Source organism: Pyrgilauda ruficollis, unplaced genomic scaffold (genome assembly GCF_017590135.1).
Source record: "Pyrgilauda ruficollis isolate IOZ18807 unplaced genomic scaffold, ASM1759013v1 scaffold24, whole genome shotgun sequence".
Taxonomy (NCBI): domain Eukaryota; kingdom Metazoa; phylum Chordata; class Aves; order Passeriformes; family Passeridae; genus Pyrgilauda; species Pyrgilauda ruficollis.
In genome coordinates this window covers 16,328,426-16,347,021 of record NW_024523648.1, presented here as the reverse complement: position 1 = coordinate 16,347,021, position 18,596 = coordinate 16,328,426, and the positions used below count along the sequence as shown (strand labels likewise).

The window sequence follows — 18,596 nt, the reverse complement described above, 5'->3', positions numbered from 1 at the left end:
CACCCCCAGGACTCATAAGACACACTGCAGCCCCTTAAAACACGGCATGCATATGAGGAATAAGAATCCCTACAGGGGTAACACCCTGTATAATTCCTACCTAGCTACAGCCTCTTAAAGGATTGGCTTCCATAGGCTAAAGGGTAGAACCTGCAAAGGAAGGCTCAGCAACCAGCACCTGTGGGTGCATGGCCACGTTTCTGGGAATAAGTTCTGGACCGTAAGTCTAACACACTCCAAGAAAGGTGTTAGAGAAGCACTGCCAGTAACACCGAAAGGCGTACTGCGGGGTCACTGATGGCTGGCAGGAAAGGTTTTGTTGAGGTGACAGCTTTAACAAGGCCCAGCGCCTGCAAAGGCCCGGAAAAACTGACTTTGGATACAGGATGGATTGCGGGGATGGCGGCTCTACGCTGGCACCAAGGCTGGTGATCCGGCCCCAGGCGAGCGGAGCGGGGCTATCTGAACCCCAGGCAGCAGCCGTGCTCGCCGTGCCCTCGGCCCGCGCCACCGCCTGCACAGGAGGGCTGGGGAGAGCCGCCGGAGCAGCGACCCTGCCGGAGCAGCGACCCTGCCGGAGCAGCGACCCCCCGCGGGCGGCGAGGCCGGGCCGGGAGAGGCGGAGCGAAGCGAAGCGAGAAGAAGAGAAGAGAAGCGGAGCGAGCGCGGCGGCGGCCGGAGCCCGGCGGGGGGAAAGCGCGAGGCGCAGCGCAGGCTCCCGCGCCTGCTCGCCTGCCTGCGGAGCGACGGGGACGGGTGAGCCGCCGCCGCTGCTGCTGTCCGCGAGTGCGGGGAGAGCCGGGCCCTGCGTCCCGCCTGGGGCCGCGCCCGCTGCCCGGCAGCCGGGCGGTAAACAAATGGCGGCCCGGCGGGGGCCCGAGCGCCCGGGGGCGCCTCCCCGCCTTGGCCCCTGACGGGTCGCCGTTGGAAGAGGCCGCGAGGGGCTCGATGTGCGGCTCCGCCTCCTCGCGAGCCCCCGTGCCCGCGGGGCCCGGAGCGCCGGGTGTGTGCGGCCGTGCCGGGCCATGTAGGGTGGCCGCTGCCGCCGGGCCCACGGGTGGCGGCGGCCCGAGCTGTGCCGCGGCCGCTTCCTCTGACCCCGCCGTGCTGCCGGCGTTGTCGGGGTGTCGCGATTGCACGTGGGAAGGGCGTAGGGCCGGGGTCTGCCTGGGGCTGTGGGGAACGCAGCCGGAGAGTTGCCTTTGTGCGTGAAAAGAGGGAGAGGAGAGCAAATAGTATAGAGGTATTGCAGAAATCCTTCTCTAATCCCCCGTGTTTGTGTTATTTCGAGTAGATGTGCGCAGCCCGTGCAAGAGGTGGTGTTTTCTCTCTTCTCTCAGTCCCTTTTTTTAATGGCAGTTTTTTGACGTGCGGTGGAGCCTTTGTTTCCCTCCTTTCTGAAGGTAACGAGGGTTGTGTGGTTGTACTCCTGTAACCCCACGGGTCGGCAGTCAGAGGCGTACACGGAGATGACAGCAGTTTGTTGAACGGCTCGCGTCTTGGAACAGTTGTGCGGCCTCACTTCCAAAAGTTCTAGCGTCGCTGTTATTCGCAGCAGGTCTTCCAAATTCTTAAGGGAAATAACCCGTGGGCTGGAGAGGTGGCTTTCTTTTGTTCTGTAAAGCTCTACTCGGATTTGGCTGAGGAGCTTTTCATAATCCTTGTTTCCCTTTCGCTGATTGTGTTGTTGTTAATGCCAGAGAAGTGTTTGTTAGCATACTAGTCCAAACCCAGTACCCCTGAAGTAACAGCCTCACCTTGCTTGTGCTAACACTTAAGGCAAGATACTGCCTCTGCTTTCTGTAGAATTCTTGTGGAGTTCTTGATGGTTAAGTCCTTCACCTGGAAACCTGCTGCCTTCTGCTTCACGATGATGTGATACATCTTAATTTGTGCTGTGATTTGGGGAGTTAAGGTGCATGCATCCAGTTTGAGGAATATCTCAGTTATCTATGGTCTTCCTCCTTGCACTCTTCTCCCAGAAGTACAATGTTAGAAGAACTTTGTTGGTAAGCAAGTTGAGTACCTGTAGTACTGAAAAATGCACTGGCAGCTTTACTCTTATCTTCTACTCTGTATGCATGTAAATATCTATGTGGAATTTCTCCATAGTGGTCAAGTTTCATCGAGAGAAGAAATAGATTAGAGAGAGTGAACTGGGGATTGTATTGCAAAATGAGACTTTTTGTGGGGTCTCTTCTCTCATTTGCTTCCAAAGTTAGAAGGTGTTAGAGAACAGGAGAATCCCAGCAGGATGGGCAAAAGTGATGCAAAAACAGTGTTTTTACTTTGCTGCCTGTATATTCTTTCTTTTGCAGTAAAGTGCATCTTCTGCATTTACTCAATTAACTTCTTAAATTTGGGTTATATTTCCATTGCCTTCTACTTCAAAGATAGAAGTCTAGTGGGCAAAATAAGCGCTGTGTTCAACGAGCAATGTCTGGTTGGAAAGCTTCTGGACAAGATTTCTGCTTGTTTTATACAGCCAGGTTTTTAGGTCATAAGGAGTGTCTACAGCAGGGGTGTAGTCTACAACTTTGTGAAGAAGAAAGCATATGGTTATTAGTCTTCAAATGAGTTCCTGTAGCTGCTGCAGATTTCAGCTGTGCAAGAAACCCCTGTTTTGCCTTCAGTCCAATTGAGCTAAAAGGAGCAAAACTTCCCTCATATCGATAGACCTATTTCTTTGGTAGTCTCTGTCTAAAAGGAGGCAAATGCTGTTTGCCTCTGGCAATGAGATCTAGTAGAATAAAGATGGGAGCAGGGAATCATGTATAGTCGTCATTGTACTGGTGACAATTTCCCTTCAGTTTCCTTATCTGCATAATGAGAATAAAGATAATGTATCTATTGGTGAGATGGTTAGATTGTATAAGGGGTGGTAAGTATTCCTGGACAGGCCAGGAAGAAACAAATATTTACATTATTGATGGTTACAGAGAAATCTGTGTAAGCTGTCCTGAGTGTCAGGGCACTGTCTAATCTCAATAATGAATGAAGAAAAAAGACTGAAAAGTCTTGTAATATAAACTGGTCTGAAACAGGCCAAGAGAGTTAAAATGGCAGGGGAGCTCTAGACTCTGACTTACTTTGCAATTTTTTAATAGTTTCTGATGTGACACTTGGTGTCTTATTATAATCTTTTAGTAATCTTTTAATGCTGTTTGAAGCTTCAGGACCCTGCAAACCCCTACAGTCAATACAACATCCACTTGAGTAGATTGTGATGTTTCTTACCAAATATCCAACATTGGTCTGAGCTCTTAATGTGAGATCATGATGAAAAAATGATAGGTTTAAACTTAAGACTTGAGAATGAGAGGCATGGTGAGGTAAGTTTCTGAGTGGTGTAGTTACAGCTGTTCATGTAAAACTTCAGGTAGTGGTTCAGGCTGAGTGTGATACCTGGTTCAGACTTTGCTGCAGAGGTGCTGGAAGGTGGGTGGTGTTTTGTTGAAGTTCAGGCTTTTATTTGTCTATTTAGAAATATCTCTAGTACAAACTGTAGTTTTCCAAAAGTCATGCTTGACAGAGAAATTTGTTGGTGTGATAGATTCATTGCAAATAGGATCTTTATAGGAGTGTGCTTTATTGGCAAAGCTTTAATGCTCTTACAAAATCGTGTTTTGTCTGAGTCACTGTTGTCACCAGATAAGGAATGTGTTTGGATAGGATCATTCAGCTGGAGTCCTTGGGCAAAAAGAAATAGCATCAAGCCTGTTGACATTTGGAAAAGGTGGTCTAAATGATATTATAGGTAACAAATTGATTAATAATCATATGTCCTAAAATGCTGTTCAAACTTGTAGTGAAGATGTTGGTGTTTTCCAGTTCTTCATTCATGCTAGAAACATATTGAAAGAGCTGGTATAACATGCTCACTATGAGATATATTCCCAGCTTTCTGTCAGCTGAGATAGGTGAGGTTTTATTTAGATAATAGTTTTATTTAAAACTATGATTTTTTTACTGTTTTGTTGGTTTTAAAACCAAGCAGCTTGGAAGGGGGAAAAGCCTGACCATTGCTGCAAAGAGTGTCTCTCATTTGATAAGAAAGGGAAATATCTGAAAATAGAATAAAGTTGTTAAAACTTTGTCTTATAGTATCAAATATTTTTGGTTTACTTCAAATTTTTCAAAATATTTTGAGACAAACTCCCATCATTTCTACTTCATTGTAATCTGATAAGGTATCCTTGTGGGTATGTCAGTTAAATTTTTTTGTGTGCTGTCTATTTTGCTGCATATATGTCAGGCCATTATCTACTAACAAGGGTATATTTTTAACAGAAAAAATAATATGGACAGAATACATGACATTGCACTTCAGTGTAGGATGTTGGAGAGAAGTTGCTTTCATGGTCTGTTTACTTTAAAGTTGTTTTCTCATTTTGCCATGGGACCTAGTTGAACTTGTGTAGTAAGACCTGAAACAGTATATTAATGAGATGTTTGGCCTGATTTCTGTAAGTATGCAGAGGTCAGGAATTCTTCAGCAGCAGCATGTATGAATTAAAATATTACGTAAGAAGGATTTATTTTTGGTTTCTTTTGGGTGGTTAAAACTACCTACTGTAATACAGAATGCATTATTTTTTCCAGTAGTTCTGTTTCTGGTTACTGAGAAATGGCTTATTTTCTTTCCTGCTTTTCTGGAGGATTTGTGAGTTGGTCTTGGGATAAGAATATCATTCTTCCTTTGGGCATATTACCTCGATTTCACCTCTCTCAAGTTTTAGTGGTAATCCTTGGGAATGAAAGAATGGAAGAAGCATCTTGTTACAGTAAAAAGCTTTTTAATAGTAAGCAACTGCTCAGTAAGTTCCCATGTATGAAGACTGAAGATGGACAAATTTTAACTAGACTAAAATGAAGTTTGTAAAAGGATCTAAATTTATTTATTTCTTTTAGTTCTCCAGCTGTTGCAATCTTTCATAAAAGTGTAGGGTTTTTTTCCCTGAAGTGGTCAGAGCAGTGAATTAAGTGCAGTAGCTCAGAATAATAACTTTTAATAATCTCTTACAGCCTTAAATATAATTAGGTTACCATACAGTGTGACTAACAGCTAGCAATAAGCTAAAATGACAGAAATTAGGTTGGACTTGGGAAGTCTGTTAAAAACTTGTTTATAGTCCCATAAAATCTACAAAAAATTTCAGTGTTTGTAGCCCCAGACAGTGTAAGCACATGACCTTTTCAGGGGATTGTACATACAGAAAGTAATGTCTACACCTGAAATGAAACCTTACTTCTGATCTCATTTCTTGCAGAATCTGCAGCAGTCGAGGAGTCACACTGTGTTCAAGTTCAGAAGTGCTTTACACATGAAACCTACTGGCTCTCTAGCTGATTCTGCCCAGTCACCATCTCAACAGGTAGAGTGCTTTTGTGCCTGAGCCATGCAGCAAGTGTAGCTGTTCCTCGTGTGGTTGTCCTGTGTCCGTGTGTGGCCAAAGGCACATTGAGGTCTTTGGGTTTCTTCTCCGGGAAATCTGTCAAGGAAGCAAGAATGCATGGCAGATCTGTCACAAAAGTACTCTAAAGAAAAGCCTAGTAGTTTTGATTTTGATTTTTATCACTCTTAACTGAGTTTAAAAAGGATAGAAGAAAGTGTGCTGTCATTTCATCAGCGCTTCTGTTCTAAAATGTAACAAAGCCAGACAGGTAGGGCATCAGTGGAGGGTCCACTTCAGTCAAAGCAGTGTTTCACTTTGGCTCTTTTCCCCTTGAATTCTTTTTTTTTTTTTTTTTTTGGCCTCAATGATTTGGGAGGAAATAATTGCACTGTATTCTGTGAATTGTAGGAAGATGGTTTGCCACTAGGAAGAAAGGATATTTGGGGCAGGGGCAGACAGGGAAAAGCCTTCTTTATAAGGTTGGCATAAAAAAGGTTGCAATTCCCTATAATTCTAGTGCTCACTATTTCTGCTATAGTTAGAGATTTCTCTTTTTCTGGTCTGGTTTGTTTGTGAGGTGGATAGGTAACTTTGATTTATGCTTAAAAAAGCAGCTAGTATATATTCCTTCAATGCTAGACCACTGATAAAACTAGAATCTTTCCAGAAGTATGTATTCCCCTGAGGGCTTTTTTCCTTGCAGTAAAAAGCCATGTTTTACTGTAAACTTTTTCTGCCTCTTTTGTGTAATACATAATAATAGCTGGAGACTATGATGGTAATGGTTGAAGTAGCGTCCTGCTTACATAGTAGTTTGGGCTTTAGTAATAGGAGCTCTTTTCATGTTTTCATTAAAAGTGATTAACAATAAATTAATGTAAACTTGTTCTACTATATTCAGTATGTGCAGTCACTACCAGCCAGGGAAGATGCTCTCATCTTTGTTGTGGATGAATTTATGTTTGAGAATGCAGTGAACACTCATCCATCCAACTGTTTTGAATATAGTTTTAGCTTCCCTGGTCTACCTTATTGTAACAGAAATCAGGATTGTCCTGATGAACTTAGGGGTAAGGGGTGGTAGTTAGTGTCGTGTAAGGTTGAGAATTTAAGTTTGGCATGCGAAAGAGAAGCTCCTAACAGAAATCTGGGAAAAAGATGGAAGATCTACAGCTGTCTCTTCTGATGCCTTGGACTGGCTACCTTGAACTGAGGCTAGACAGAGTTAAAGTGAGCATTTATTAAAGGCCTTTAAAAGATACACCTTGGGCAGTGCAGATGCCTCACAGAGGCTATGCCCAAGTTGGATGATGGTAATGAGTTTTTTGGGCAGATACAAGTTTAGTGTATTTGCATATCAGGGGTTAATTGTCCAATTACAGCTTCAGATAATGAAGTCACACTCCCCCAGTTTGCTCCCCCCAGTTTACTTTTGTCTATACTTTTCAGGCCTGAGGCTGTGATGATGACCTTGGTTTTCAGGCCTGGAAGGATTGTTTTGTCAGGCCAAACTGTGATGAGGACTAACTAACACTCTGTATGGAGTTCAGAGTTATAGACTAATGCAGTACAGGATCTGAAAACCATGAAAGCTAAAACTTAAAACATCACTTCTCCAGTGTCCAAAACAGAAGGAAATTTTTTAGTATGGAATTTTTTAGAATTTTTTGCATGTATTTGCTTGTGGGTGGATTTGGATGCTCCTGGGAGTTTAAACCTTTAATAAAGCTTGTGTGTCTCTAGTTTTCTACTTCCTTGAAGCAGTAACTTAAGAACCTGTTGGTCTCTTCAGTTGAATTTGATAGAAGAGTCTTAAAGGTAGTTGAGATTCATAGATTTGATGAATAATAGGGGGCTGTGTAATGGAGGGCTCCAATAGCAGTAATGGTTGCTGTGATTTCCTGTCTTATTGGCTCCAAAGTATTCATATAGGAGAGAGTGAGCAAGCAGGCTTTGGGTTTGATAATACTAAGTACAGATTTTGTGGTATAGAAGAAAGTGAGAGCTCACACTTGCAGCTGAAGCATTGTGTGTATCTGAAACCCTTATTATGCTATTTTAATGTTTGTGTTACAACAGCAACTGGAAATCACGTGGCTGTAGCAGCTGGAATTTTAATCCTTTTAATTATGACAGATTTTCAAAGCATGTTCTGGCTGATTTAGTCAGCTGACTGTATAGTATGTACAATAACATCAAGTGATGGCACAAATTCTGAGAGCAGTGGTCACCTCACTGGAACGGGATGTATTTTTAGGTTTCTCTGCTAGTAACAGTCAAGTGTATGTACTTCAGCACCCTGAACTGGAGGAACTGAAGCTGGTTGCTGACACTACACTATCAGAAAAGGACAGCTGTTCATTCTTGCTGTAGTCATTGATCTGACACTGTCTTCTGACCATATTGTGACAAGGAACACAGTGGGATATAAACTTTGTAAATATTATTGGTGTTTCAACAACAGGTATTTTTCTTTATGTCAGCAATGACATTTTTTGTTAGCCCTTTCAGTTTGCTGTATTAGAGGAAATAAAAGGACTTGTTACCTCCAGCGAGAATTTTCTTTATCTCCCCTTTACCGAATAGGTTTTTTCTTTACAAAGCAGTATTTGGGAAGAGGGTGGTTCTTGTTCTCAGTATAGCACTAATGATATATTGGTCGTGGTTCTTTAATGGGAAATTATTCATATGTGAATGCTCTTAATCTATGAATGAAAGAGGTGCTAAGTTCTGCGATTTACAAAGTTAGCTTACAAAACAGAACGAGTCATGGCCATTTGCTGATTAATCAGTGTGCTAATTCTTGAGGTCTTATCTATTTATTTTACAAGTTTTATAGGGTCATTTGTTGGTTTTTTTCTGTCTTTGGACCTAATTTGCAATTTAAGAATTGAATTATATCAGAAGCCTAAAGTAGTTCAAGCAGTCTAAGAACTCATGACTGCCCAAAACAGCTGTTGAGTTTGAAGCTCAAGCATTAAAATTAAAAATGCATAAAAGGACATTTAATATATTTAAAGAGACTTTGTAGTAACTTATAATTAAAATGCAACATTCTGACAAAATTGAAGTTTTGCAGTAGTTAAGGCTTGTAAGCAGAATGCAGAATTTTAGTTAATGTTCTGCTACTTCATCTACTGATGTCTGAAGATATTTTAAATTATATGTTTAGGAAATGAGCCAAAGGATTTGAATTTTAAGATAAATGGCAATTAATATCAAGCTTCTAGGTGACCAGTAAAATTGTTATTTATAGAAACTGAGGGAATAAGTTACTTCAGCTATTTAATAGATTTTTTGTGTAACTGTTTCTTGATAAAACCAACCTGAAGCATCTGTAATGGAACAAATTAACATCAGCTATTGATAGGACTTGGGATTTTAGTGTCAGCTTTGGCTTTCATATGCTGTCTGTTAGTGATACTTGATGTTTTCACCAGATTTTGTTTCCTTCTTACTTTGAAAGGTCATTTGCTTATATGAAATAATTAAGTTTTGATATATTAGTTTATGACTGAAAGGAGTTCAGGAGCCTGAGAAAAGTCAGTATCATTGTGCAACTCAAGTTTCACAATCTGACTTGTAAAGACCAAGATAGTGTGCTGGGGAGGAGGATGTTTTACTGTCTTAATAGAATGTTCTGTGTAAGCTCAGGCTATTTAAAGATACCATTTAATGATGGTTGACTAATTTAGGGTATGTCTCCAGAAATGGTGCAGGCAAACACGAGCTCAGTGTGACTGTGTTTTGAGCTGCTGCATGGGGGCCAGCTTTGGCCTAGAAGCAGTAGAATAGTGCTGGCTTAGCAGTGTGTGCCATTTGTCCAACATAATTGACATATGTCCCCTTTCTGGGTTGAGTGAAGGTGACTCATTCACCTTGCCCAAAATCCGTAAAATTTTGGCCCAAATTGCTGTCATGCGACACATCTTGATGTGATCTGATGGTGTTGATGTGAAATTCCCACTGAAGTCCAAGTGTCACAGTCGGTATGGAATGGCTACAGACAGCCATGAGGGTCTGGAAAGGATGTCTGTCTGCACCCGCTCCACACGCCGGGTTGTGCCCAGCATGGAGCCATGTGGCAGCAGCACCCGGGGCAGCCCAGGCCTGCCCTTCACTGTTGTGGAGCAACACGCCCACTCCTGTGGGTGTCCTGTGGGTCTTGACCCCTGGGCTGCTGTCAGACTGTACCCAGCTTTTCCACCCCGTGGGAAAGGGCATTGGCAGCTCATGACATGAGTGCTCTCTCTTCACCTGGGGTGCTGTCAAGTGGGTGGTGAAGCCGCTCAATAGGGTGAGAGCATCCATAACCCCACAGTGAGGCAGAAGTCATCTTGGGTACCTTCATGGGCGCGTGAGACCTGTGCAGCTGAGCCCAGTTAGCAGCACACTGTCCCATCTTAAGAGAGTCATAGGTACTCCTGCCCTGAACAAACCCATGTGCTGCTCTCCCAGTGGCTCACTTCTGGCCAGCTCAAAGTGAGCAGGCTGTTGCTTCATGGGAGCAGGACTCTGTTTAGATAGATGCAGTAGGGGCTGGGCTCTCTAAAGACCCTGGCATTATAAACTAGCAATTGTCTTTTTCAGTACTATTTCCATTTTATCTTATTCACTTTAAAATACACACATAACCTCAGAACTTCCTTTTGATCTCTGTTCACCTGTTGACTTGAGGAGGAGTAGTTTGGTTTCAGTATTGATGGAAATTTCTGAGAATTTCTTTGGTCTAGCAGCAGGCCACGATATTTGGCAAGAATTACTCAGAGAGGGCTTTGCTGGAAGAACTAAAATTATCTTCAGAGAAGTCAAATAATTTTTTCATTCTTTATTGAACATGTTTAATCTCTTTGTAGTAGATGCTATCTGATTTAATTTGCAAGTCAAAAGAAGGTTGTGTGCCAGAGATGTTTGCAAAAATGTTGAACAAGTCAGTTACTGAGTCCAGCGACTGATCGCTTGACAATTTATTTGAAACTTACTGTTACTCAGTATATAAATGCTAAGGTATGGCGGGGGAAATTCAGCTGTGTTTTGCCTGCTAAGTGTAGCACATATGCTTTTTTGTTAAAAGTGTTCAGGGAAGTGGGTGGCTAAAATATTTAAGTTATCCAAATTACGAAGCATGGGGGAATGAGGACTGATTGCTGCTTAAAGTTGGCATGAATTTCAAAGCATTATAAAAGAATACGAGTGAGGTGTCACATATATTTCTGTTTAAATGCTTTAAATTATTTAAAGTGGAGCATCTAAAAGGCACTTCTGTTTCCTTTTGCCTTCAGTTTTAAGAGAAGCAGTTTTCTTTTTATAGTTTAGAGTAATTTTAATTTAAGAAGGTTTAATGCATTAAACCTGAAGTGTTTAGTCTAAAGACAATGTGTGAAAGCACTTGTTGGCAGAATAAGGAACCATTTTTATTAACCTAAATTCTTTGGGCATTTTATTTCTCAAGAAAATTGCTAGAGGGAGAGGAGTAAGGAAAAGATGGAATGAGCAATGTATTTTTGAAACAGTATTTTTGAGATTTGGCTCTGTACAAGTGATTCACTGATACCTCTGAACTTTAATCCCTACCGATAGCACTTCTGAGAGGGAGTTTGTAAGTTTGTAAGAGCACAGGGTAGATCTTGGTAACTTTTGTGGGTCTACATACAGACTTTCTAAAAATATGATACAAAGAGACAAAGTTTACTCTTCTTTTTTTTCTTTGGTTTTTGTTTATTTTTCCACAAGAAAGAATTGAATTATTTGTTGTTGTCAATGTGTTGTAGATTGCACCATGGATGTATACGTATTTTGATTTTTCTTGCTGTTTGGCCTTGTTATGCAGAGTTGTTGATATCCTCACACTTTGAATTGCTGGTATTGTGATCAGGGTGGCCATGGGATGCATTAAAAATTTACCTTTTGTGGCTTGAAGTGGACATAGAGATAGGACCATGTAGGCAACTAAAGTTTTGTGTAAATGTTTGCAGTGAAATAAAAGGACTTATTTAATATGTAGTGTAATTATGTAGTATTATTTGCTACCCTTGTTCAACAGCTACTGTAGAAAATAAAGGGAGGGGGCTGTAGGCTTTAGATGAAGAAAAAGAAGTTGTTGTAAAGGACTGTAGTCTGTCAGAAACAGGGAGTGGGGAGAGAATGGGACATGGCATAGAGTTGAGATGCTTGCTGAAGGCTGCAGATTGCCTTAAACAGAGCTGCAAAAAGAGGGTGTCAGCAGCTTAGGTGGTAGCAGGCGCCCTGGGGAAAAGGTTGCCTCTGTTTAATTTAGAGAATTGGACATGAGGATGAATCTGGTTTGCTTTATTTTGTCTCTGTACTCTGTGCAATTGTATAGTTTATAATTGTTGTTGGCTGTATAGTCCAAGGTCACGCTTTGTTTTTTATGGAATGATCTTTTTGCAATGAGTAGGGAAAAGGGGCTATTCCACAGTGGAGGATTATACAACATCTTTACTGAAGTTGCATATGTTAGACCTGGTAAATAAATGCATATACTATGTTCTGGGCTCTGATACAAATGTGTATTTTTTTAATTTTCAGCTTAACTTTTAAGCACCAGTTCTTTGAAATAAGATGTTACATACTTGTTTTCTGAAAATGTCTACTGATCAAGCATGCAAAACTGCAAATAGTAGCTAGTAAATATTAACAATATTGAGTTAATATTCTATGCTGTTGTCTCCTTTCTCTTTACTCAGAATTGGATTTACAGTCATGGAGGAACATCAGCAACACTTACACTGTGTGAACTGTGTCAGCCGTCGTTGTATGACCAGACCAGAGCCGGGCATTTCCTGTGATTTGATTGGCTGCCCCTTAGTTTGTGGAGCAGTTTTTCACTCTTGTAAAGCTGAGGAACATCGCATGTTATGTCCACTTGAAAGAGTGCCTTGTTTGAATAGTGGCTTTGGGTGTCCCTTCATAGTAGCCCGAAATAAAATTGCGGATCATCTAGAAGTTTGTCCTGCAAGTGTGGTATGTTGTACCATGGAGTGGAATAGATGGCCAGTCAGTTATGCTGACCGAAAATCCTACGAAAACCTGAGTAAAGATGTCGATGAAGTGGAGCAGCTAGATATGGCTTTAGCTCTTCAAGACCAGCGCATGTTATTAGAATCACTTAAAGTAGCAACTATGATGTCAAAAGCAGGTGATCAAATACCAGAATCCAGAGAGCAAACCTCTGTCAAACCAAGTGCCCCTGATACTGTGCATACCAATGGTTTGATGCCTGTAGATGAAGAGTCCTATGGTGCACTTTATCAAGCTACTGTAGAAACAACGAGGAGTTTAGCTGCTGCTCTGGATATCCTGAACACAGCTACAAGGGACATTGGTATGTTAAGTTCAAACCTCTGCATTTCACCACATGAAATGAAAGAAGATCCCCAGATTAAAGAACAAGCTTCTAGTGGCATTATTCAGGATAAAAAGTCTGATTCTGAAAATCCAGATGAAGATAATGTAGGAGCAGTTGGGGGAATTGACTTTGATAGCCTGAGTCAAAATTCACAAATGGAGCAAAATGGTTCTTGTGATATTTGTTATGATGTAGTGCAAAACCATGACTTAAATTTAAACCTCAGTAACTCCTCACTTTTGTGTAATGGCTTTCATGTAGAAAATGAATGTTCAAAGGTGTTGGACCACAGTGAAGATCTTGGTGTATCTAATTCAAAACCATCCAGTGTAGCAAATGGTGAATGTACTGCCTCTCATGATGATGAAGCATTACAGTCTTGCAGCTCCTGCCCTGTAACAGCACAAGTTGAAGTAATACCAGCTGATCACTTAGTTAATGGCAATGCTAATAATGTACTGCTTCCCCATAATGCTAATGAAGAAGAAATGTTGGAGAGACAAGTAGAGCAAGAAAGACTGAGAAACATAGATGCATTTTCACTTTTACGGCATCGATCGTACAGATTCCTTGTTAACCATTATTGGTCAACACCAAAAGAAGACAAAGCTGTTGATACGTCAGATTTGGAGATAACAGAAGATCCTATGGGTCTTCAGGGAATTGATCTAATCACTGCAGCTCTGTTGTTTTGCCTAGGAGATTCTCCCGGAGGTAGGGGGATATCGGAAAGTCGTGCTGTCGATGTGTATCACGTTGACTTTGGGACCCAGACGTTTTCTCTCCCATCTGCTATATTGGCCACAAATACAATGGTGGGGGAAATAGCTTCAGCTTCTGCATGTGATCATGCCAACCCACAGCTCTCAAATCCAAGTCCATTCCAGACCCTTGGATTGGATTTGGTATTGGAATATGTGGCTAGATACCAAACAAAACAGCGTTCAATGTTTACATTTGTTTGTGGACAGTTGTTTAGAAGGAATGAATTTTCGTCGCATTTTAAGAATGTGCATGGAGACATTCATGCTGGCCTTAATGGCTGGATGGAGCAGAGGTGTCCTTTGGCATATTATGGGTGCACATATTCTCAACGAAGGTTTTGTCCTTCAACACAAGGGGCAAAAATTATTCATGACCGCCACTTACGGTCATTTGGAGTTCAGCCTTGTATATCCACAGTATTAGTAGAACCAGCAAAAAGCTGCTTAATTGGACTACACAATGACCATCTGAGTAGTCTACCTTTTGAGGTGCTGCAGCACATTGCTAGTTTTCTAGATGGCTTTAGTTTATGTCAGCTTTCAAGAGTGTCACGTTTAATGAGAGATGTGTGTGGAAGCTTGCTTCAAGCACGTGGAATGGTGATACTGCTTTGGGAGAAGAGAAAGTGCCCAGAAGGAAGTTCTTGGCAGGTAAAAGAAAAGGTAAGTTTTGGTTTTTGTTTTTTTTTTTTTTTTTATTTTGAAGGTGAAAGGGAAAGTATTATATTGGTCCTGTTTCTGGTTTTTCTCTTAATATTATGTCTGTGACTACTGGATTTTGGTATAGTAACCTTTCAAGAAAGAGATGTGTAGAAAAAGTGAAAATTGCTGCAGGTTGTCTCAGTCTTCTCCACACTTCGAGAAATAGAAGTAGAGTCTGTATAGTTTTTGCTGGATGCAAGTAAATTAGCTTCTGTTTTTTTCAATATTTTAAAATGTTAAAAGATTATTTGATGATTTGCTTTAAGATCAATATTCCATAGAAGCTGCCTACAAAGTTGGCTTTGCTTGCCTGTGTAGTGTTTACAGCAATTTTTATTTTTAAGTCTGTTGAGATCTTATCTATTGCCTTGGTATTGAATGCCTTAAATATTGAAATAATTTAAAACCTTTGGACCTTTGGATGACCTTTGTGTAATGCACTTTTTCCCATTCTCCCCACCCCAAACTGCAGAATATTTGCAGCACTCATTTGGAGCTTCACATGTTGATAAGAAACGAACTGTTGTGGCTGGTCTTAAAATATCTTGTAATTTAACTTCCAATTGTATCTATTTTGTGGACACAAAAAATATTGCCTTTATTTTTCCCACTGTTCAGAGTTGTCTTTGAGTCTGAATCAGCCTAATACTAAGTTCTGTATAGTGTATTTTTGTCATGATGATTTTCAGTATGAATTATTGGCAACATTACCTGAAAGTTCTATAGCACAAGCATGTGATTTCTTGCTCTGAGTTCAGGTATCTTGAAGCACTGTGAGCCTAAGTGCAGCTTGTTTCCTAGGTTTGGCGCTTCAGTACAGCCTTTTGTACTGTGAATGAGTGGAAGTTTGCTGACATCGTGAGCATGGCTGACCACTTGAAGAAGTGTAGCTACAACGCTGTGGAGAGAAGAGAGGAGGCCGTGCCGCTGCCGTGCATGTGTGTGACGCGAGAGCTCACCAAGGAGGGACGGTCACTGCGCTCTGTTTTGAAGCCAGTACTTTAAGTACTGCACCACTCCAATTGCACATACACTCAAGCACCTGATGTAACCTCGGTAATATTACGAGACACTTTATTAATGTACTAAAGATACTTTCTAGCTAAATCTACTCTGTCACTGTGTATATAAGGTTTGAAGTGACATTTATTTTTTATAATACTGTTTAGCTGGAAAGTAATGAAAGTTGCCTTAATGTTTGAAAAATTCGGAACTTGCTGGACAGGGTAGTTTTATCTAACTTATGTAATTTAAGAACAAAATCCTAAGGTGTGTTTTCTGATTCACTGGTGCCCATGTAGCTGTTGACTGATAACATTTCAAAACTGGCCTCTAAATGGTACCCACATTTGGATAGGAAACACTGAATTGTAGTGAGAGAAGTTCTGTCCAAATCCTGTACCTTCTGTGTTTGGTCTTTTTTTTTTTTTTAAACAAATTATAATCCAAATATTTGAAAGATAAGGAAGAATTCAAAACTTCATAATAGATGTCTCAAACACAGCTTTTAAGCACATCTTTTCTCATTAAATCAGTGTTCTACTGCTCTTCCTAGTTAACAGGTGATCTAGGATCAGCTTTTTTCAAAAGAAAGGTTTTTTTAGGAATGGTATAAGAGAACTCAGATTTACAGCAGCTTAATTTTTAGTACAACTTTGTTTTGACATGTCAACAATTGCTATTTTTTTCTTCTGAACTCTTTAACAAGTTGTTTTACTTCTGGGAGCAAAACTTTTAGAGCTAAAACCATGAAATACTAGTTTTTACTCTCACACCTACAATGATATCAGTGTCAAATGTTCAGAAAATTTTTCCTTGTCCTGCAGTTGGCTGAGGGTTAAATTGCTTGAGCAGTCAGAAATTCAAAGTATGTGATGAACAGTTATGAATTTATAGTGCAGCTAATGAAAGGGCTTTACTTGTTCTGTGGTATTGTGACATGTATTGTCTCATTTTCTGTTAATTTGTCTATAAAAATGCTGCTTTTCTAAGGAGCATTTTAAATTTCTGGTATGTATAGCAAATGTATCATCTTCATAAGATGAGACATGATTTGTTAATTGTATAAGGCATATCAGAAATGTTATGTTCATCCACATTTGTTAAACCAATAACTCCAATTTGCTTCCAGTCTTCCATAAGAAAAGATCTTACAAAGCATTTGTGAACAGAGAATACATGCTTTGAAAAATGGCCTGGTATAGCAAAACTTTAATAACTTGAACTGACTTTCCAACTTGTTTGTATTACTGTCGGTGTCTCTAGCCTGTTGCACTTAGCAACTGTGCCACAAAACTAAAACAGAAAGAGACCAGAGCTCGGAACAATGAAATACAGTGTGTATTTCCATTATAGGAAAAAAAGAGATTAGTAAGGAGGAGATGTTTACAAAAATGGCTAAATTTATTACTTGTAATTTCTGTACCGGACACTTGTTTATGGCTAATCTGGCTGCAGTTCACAGCTTTGGTATCCGTGCATTTCCCATTCTGGATTCAGTCCAGCTAAACATTCACTGCCTTTTTTTTTCTATTCAGAGTGCTACAGGTGCCCAGAAAAAAAAGCCCAAAAAACAGTGCCATGAGTTGAAATTATAAGAACTCAAATAGAAGCTTTGCCTGGTTCTTCAAACTGCATGTTCTCATTCCACAACTTCTCTTCTTTGTTGTGTAAAGAGAAGAAAGGAGTAAACCCTTCACAGAAGTTAGCAACATTTGCAGTAAATCTTAGCTGTTACCAGAGTTATCTGGAAAGGAGAATCCAGTTTCAAGTACAGATCTGACTATACCAACTGTGTTTTAGGTAGGAATCTTACACCCCCAGCCTGGTTCTTTGAATGCATTGAAATGCTCATTACCCACAAATTCTTCAGTACACAAGGCAGGAGACTTTCATCAGTTCTTGTCTTTCAGCTCTAATGGCTCCTTGCTGCTGCTCTTCAGTGTTTAAAAGTAGTTGTGTGACTGGAAGGATCCTGAAAGTTGAGGAGATAATGCTCGCATTTATGGCTAAATCTACTTCAAAACATCTGTCTTGGGTTACTGGTATCTTTAGTGAGCAATGTGGTGGTTTTGGTACTCTGCATTCTTTGTAACTCCCCAGAACCCTGCTAAGTACGGTAGGCAGGCACGTCTTGGTGCTTATGGAAAAGAGGATGTTCAGTTAGAACCTCGCTTGTAGCACAGTGCAGAACTGCATTGAAAGTATCATCAGTTGTTGATCTATTAAAATGAACTTTTAAAGTACTCTTTTTAAGAAATAACACTATTTCTCAATACATGCACTTTTTTTTCAAATGTAGATACAGGCTTTTTTTGTTAAATTAGTTTATTTTTTATGAGAATCCAGAGCTATTAAAATATCAATGTTGTAAACAACATATCTGCCTTGTAAACTGCTCCAAATGCAGAAATACAGTATACTTAGGATAAAACTTTTTTTTTACACTGCTATGCAGTTTGTAAAACATCTATGGTGTATAGTCAGTCTATCAAAATGTGACCTGTTCACATTTGCCCTTGAATTTTAAAAATGTCATATCCCTTTCCTGGTACATGTTCCGTACAGCATATATAGACAGCTTTTCCAGTCTTTCTTTTACTTGATACCACATTGCTACTTTGTTTAAGATGTTATGTTTTCAATCATTATGCAATATTTTTTTTCAATGTCTGTTGAAATCTTAATAAAACTTTTGGAGTTTCTCTTTTAGTATGATTGTATTTTCTTTAAAGCTCATCCCCAGCCTTTGGGTGTTCAAGCATGGTGCTCAGTGTCTGCCTATAGGATTCTAGTAAGTACTCCAAAAGTAAAGTTACATATGGGAAACTATTTACAAACATTCAAACATTGCATAATTTGGAGATTATTAATATTTATACACATTTCAGTATGAAGATTGGTCATTCATTTTCAGATTATCTACCCATTTCTATTGCTTTTGTCTGTTATGCAGCATAGATTCCCTTCCACAATTAAAGATTTGAGTACATAACATTGAAGACACATATTGTAGCTTGTAGGTTTGTTCTAACTGATTTTTCTGAATAATAAATTGGAAAGATTATCTGATCAATATGATATGCTGCTGATTTGCAAAGAACATTTTCAGTGTGTTGTTTCGTGAGTAAAGCTTCCTCTAGAAAGCTGTTGGTTAGAATAGTACAGAAACAAAATATAGGGTGTTTAGATAATGGTTGTATTTCAGACTGCCTATGGAATCGCAAAATATAAAACATTATTAAAATAGAAGAAATTGACATTTTGCTCTGACATTTGCTAATGGCGTACTAGTAGTCTTTACAAATAAAAATGGTACCCATACTGCACTAAGTTCAATCTTAAAAACTTGTGCCTATTTCACTT

The 18,596-nt window shown here is 40.0% G+C and overlaps 1 protein-coding gene across 10 annotated transcripts; it reads left to right on the top strand.

Annotated features, from left to right (window-relative positions):
* Positions 1-594: 594 nt before the first annotated feature.
* FBXO30 (F-box protein 30) lies at positions 595-17,935 on the top strand. Of its 10 annotated transcripts, none has more exons than XM_041469772.1 (5): positions 595-756; positions 5,271-5,375; positions 10,287-10,289; positions 12,118-14,192; positions 15,033-17,935. In XM_041469772.1, the coding sequence occupies exons 4-5, from the start codon at positions 12,120-12,122 to the stop codon at positions 15,234-15,236; spliced, it is 2,277 nt and encodes a 758-aa protein (XP_041325706.1). In that variant the 5' UTR covers positions 595-756; positions 5,271-5,375; positions 10,287-10,289; positions 12,118-12,119; the 3' UTR covers positions 15,237-17,935. The 10 variants fall into 10 exon arrangements, with proteins under 10 accessions (XP_041325706.1, XP_041325705.1, XP_041325708.1 ...); XM_041469776.1 differs by lacking the exon at positions 595-756 and adding an exon at positions 777-1,243; XM_041469777.1 differs by lacking the exon at positions 595-756 and adding an exon at positions 1,274-1,403.
* Positions 17,936-18,596: the final 661 nt, after the last annotated feature.

Excerpts from the sequence above, each read along its gene's own strand:
- FBXO30 (XM_041469775.1), top strand. The coding sequence starts at position 12,120 with ATGGAGGAACATCAGCAACACTTACACTGTGTGAACTGTGTCAGCCGT. Across the intron at positions 14,193-15,032 it reads CTTGGCAGGTAAAAGAAAAG|GTTTGGCGCTTCAGTACAGC; the intron begins GTAAGTTTTGGT and ends CTTGTTTCCTAG.